The 4,023-nt window shown below is 55.8% G+C and overlaps 1 protein-coding gene across 1 annotated transcript in view; it reads left to right on the plus strand.

Annotated features, from left to right (window-relative positions):
• Positions 1 to 447: 447 nt before the first annotated feature.
• Positions 448 to 4,023, plus strand: part of LOC144178493 (uncharacterized) — an 8,303-nt gene continuing 4,727 nt past the window's right edge. Inside the window, exon 1 of the mRNA XM_077706434.1 lies at positions 448 to 2,022. Coding sequence (XP_077562560.1) covers positions 448 to 2,022 — 1,575 coding nt within the window. The remainder of the gene's footprint in view (positions 2,023 to 4,023) is intronic.

Consider the following 4,023-nt stretch of genomic DNA (forward strand, 5'->3'; position numbering starts at 1 on the left):
TATTGTAACCTCGCCCGTCGGGGCATTGTTCTTTGGCTTCGGCTCACCTCTCGCTATGAAGTAAACAGTTACGTTAGCCTACGCCTTCTGGACTTCTTCAGGGCTGCAACAGCGGCTGGCCGCTCGCATCATACACGCTACCACTCGTATGTCGGAGGCCACGGAGCTCGGATCGGGTGCCCGCGCCCGGTCGCAACAACTGGATGGCAGCGGTGGAATGGCAACTTCGTAACACCTGAAGCCAGCGGTGCGAGACCCAACACCACGGACGTCAAGGCGGCTTCGGACTTCGCAGAATTCACGGCGGTCAGTGGTGAGTGCGGGACTTGTCTTCACTGAGTTTTACCAGGCTTCTGAGGATAGCTGGTAGGGCGTGTGTTTTTGTCGCGTGGGTTATTCGCGCAAAACATTTTTGGAGCAGTGGGAAGGCAGTACTCTAGACCGGCCATGAATTTGAAAGCGTTGAAAAAACCGCAGTTGTTGGAGCTTGCAAAAGAGTTGCGCTTGGATGTTACGGACGCGCTGAGAAAGCCAGAGCTGATACAGGCTATCTTCGCTGTTGGCGCTGACGATGACAAGCTGTCGGAATGCATTGAGCTGATCAATGGCAGGGAGACCGCGAAACGTCAGGCCGCAGAGGCAGAGGCAGAGGCTGAGCGCCAGCGTGAGGAACGCGAGGATAGAAAGCGAGAACAGGAGCGACAGCATGAGCTGGAAATGAAGCGTCTAGACGTCCAGGCGTCTCGACCTAGGCGTGAGAGTGACAGTAGCGCGCCAAGCGTGCAGTCTGCGGCGACTGAGCGGCCTACGCTGCGAATGTGTGACCTAATGCGACCCTACAAGGTAGGAGAAGACATCGGTCTTTTTTTGGTCAACTTCGAGCGTACGTGTGAGAGGGCCCAGTTTAGCCGAGACTCATGGCCGCAAAAGCTGCTTACGCTTTTGCCAGGTGAGGCATCCGACGTGATGGCCCGCTTGCCAAAGGAGGAGGCGGAGGACTATGAGAAAGTCAAGTCTAGCCTCCTGCGTAAGTACAGGCTGTCAGCAGAGGCGTTTCGCCAGAAGTTCCGTGAAGCCAAGAGAGCCAGGGGCGAGTCATACTTTGAGTTCGCCTACAAGCTGAGGGCAAATATGGAAGAGTGGCTCAAAGAGGCAAAGACTTTCGGAGAGCACGAGAAGGTAGTTGAGTGCTTTGGTCTTGAGCAGTTTTACCGCCGTCTACCAGAAAACCTGAGACTCTGGGTGCAAGATAGGCCAGGGGTAAATACTGTGGATAAGGCAGCTCAATTAGCCGACGAGTTCATCGCACGTCGAGGTGCGCAGGGGCCGAAAGACGGCCAAAAAGAGTTCAGGCCGAGGCCTGATAAGTTAGGGCCGAAAGGCAGAGCTCCCTACGAAAAGAGCGGAGCAAAAGTGACCGAATCCGCGAATAATGAAACGGGCTCGGAAAACGAAAAGAGCGCAAACGTAGAGGCACAGCGCCGAAAAAAGGCTTTCGAAGCGCGCAAGCAGTCCGCGTGCTACAATTGTGGAGAGACAGGGCATTTCGCAGCTAGTTGCAAAAAGGGCAAGCTTGTATTTCACATAGTAGACCAGGATGAGGAGAGCAGACAACTTTTAGAGCCGTACGTACGCGAGCTTGCAGTTAACGGCAAACCGTGCCGAGTGCTTCGCGATTCCGCGGCAACAATGGACGTGGTCCACCCGTCCTACGTCGAACCGCACCAATTCACGGGCGATTGCGCGTGGATAAAGCAGGCCGTAGAAGCGCAAAGCGTGTGTCTTCCGATCGCCAGGATAACCATCGATGGTCCCTTCGGAAAGCTCGAAACCGAGGCCGCTGTATCTCCCAGCCTTTCGGCGCAGGATCCGTATCTTTTCTCGAACAGGTCCGATCAGCTACTGCGCGAAAGGGGACTCGTTTTCGGGGAAGGGATAGTGTTCGCGCTGACGCGCTCGAAGGCTCGCGAACTCGGAGCGAAGGCGGCGGTTGAAAGCAGGAACGATTCGCGAAGAGAGGAGGTGGGGTGGTGGTGGTGAAAAACATTTATTAAGTCTATATACAAGTGAGAGATAGGGGCGGCCTTAAGGGCCGACCCTGTACAAACTCTAGGAGGAGTCCCTAGTCCGGGACCCCTGTGGCTTCCGCGGCGGCGCGCGCCCTGGCCACGAGGGCTCGTTGGCCCTCCAAGGTCGAGCAGCCGAGCAGGGCAGCCTCCCAGCTCTCACGGGTAGGGGGGGAAGGGGACGTGATTGGGGGGACCGCCGGGTTGGATGGGCATGCCCACACCATGTGAAAAGTATCCGCAAACGGATGGTCACAGTGTGGGCATTCCCCGGAGAAGGCCGGATTGAAGTGCTTGAGTATCGCCGGGCACAATACCGTGTTAGTGTATAGCCGTAAGAGCCAGCGCTCGTCAGCCTTAGTCAGGCCCGGCGCCGGAGGCGGAAATCGGAGACTGTTCAATTTGTACATCGCTGTGATGTCGCGAAATGAGCTGACCGGGTTAGGTTCTGGATCGTCAAGAGATGGAAAGCGAGGAGGGTCCCGGGAATCAAGCGCGCGGGCTGAGGCATCGGCAGCCTCGTTACCACCTAGTCCTGCGTGAGCTGGAGTCCAGATGACGGAACGTGTATTTGGGCGGTCCATATAATAACAGCCCTTGAGGATTCGAGCAGCGCGAATGGTGATGCGACCTTTGGTAAGATTTTGGCACGCACTCCGCGAATCGGTGGGAAGCTTGCTGCGACTAGCACCGACGTTGCTTCCGAACGCGGCCAGTCGGCCTCCTTGCAGGTTCAGATCGCGGGTGTCGAGCAGCAGCAGCAGCCCGCCGAAACAGATGATTCTCTGGCAGAGCTTTTTGTAGCACCTACGTCGGAAAGTTTAGAGCGGTTGCTGCACGTCGGTAGTACGGCACTGAGCGCGGAGCGAAGAAAAGATCACACGCTGGAAACGTTACTGGATAATGTAACTGAAGGGGTTGCGAAAAAGAACGTAAGGTTCCAGCCGAGGGAGGAGATACTTTACCGCAAGTATCGAGACCGGAGAGGGGTGGAGTATGACCAATTAGTTGTCCCGCAGGTCTATCGTTAGGATTTGTTGCGTCTCGCACACGGCAACTCGTGGTCAGGGCACCTAGAGCACAAAATTCAACTCGAGCGGGAAGAAGGGAAGCCCGAGTTAGGATTGTTGCTCGAGAAAGACCTCGTTGTCGAGGAAAGCACCGTGCCAGCGCTGCCATTAGCAGACGCTCGGGAGCGCGAGTCGGAAGCGACCGTTGCTAGCTGGACTGTAGAAACCAATCTAAAGGTCTCCTCGATTTGGCTACACTTTCTGCACTAGTTCACAAAAGTGTCGCGCAAGTGCAGCGCCAGTTCTTTCAGTGCGAGTGCAGCCGTACACTAGCGCTTTCCGTGCAGCGGCCGAATCGAGGGCAAAAGTGCACGAATGTCGTCGTCTGCTGCGGTCCGTGTTTGCACGCCCGCGTTGTTTTTGTTTTTTCGAAATGGCGTCACCCTGCACTCACCTTGTGTTTCGTACACTAGTTCACTATCTTGTTGCATGTGACGACCATTCTCGTCTAAAACGGGAAACGCTGTCGTTTCTACTCCGTTTACTGTTCTACTCCGTTTACTGACACCAGTATCATGCTGGAGCCGCCTGTTACGATGCGCACCACAAAACGCGCCACAGCACGCTGCACCTTGCACGAGGCGAGAACTCGCACAGAGGCTAGTGCAGAAGTGTAGAAGAACTCGTTCAGCACTGCGTCAAATCGAGGGCCGAAGTGCAGGTGGCGCGAGCTGCACTGGCAAATCGAGTGCGAGAGTGCTACACCGCCTCAACTGGTGCAGAAAGTGTAGCCAAATCGAGGAGACCATAAAAACGTTGGTAGAAACGGTAGAAACCAACGTTTATAGATACTTTTTCAGTTTCGGAACTGCGCCTTCTAAAGCGGGCGCGACTTTACCCTAGGCGCTGAGAGGGCGCTCCGGTCGCGAGTTGCGCCGCTGTGGGAC

Source organism: Haemaphysalis longicornis, unplaced genomic scaffold (genome assembly GCF_048455015.1).
Source record: "Haemaphysalis longicornis isolate Haplotype H1 unplaced genomic scaffold, Haemaphysalis longicornis Haplotype H1 scaffold_1, whole genome shotgun sequence".
In the NCBI taxonomy this organism is placed as follows: Eukaryota; Metazoa; Arthropoda; class Arachnida; order Ixodida; family Ixodidae; genus Haemaphysalis; species Haemaphysalis longicornis.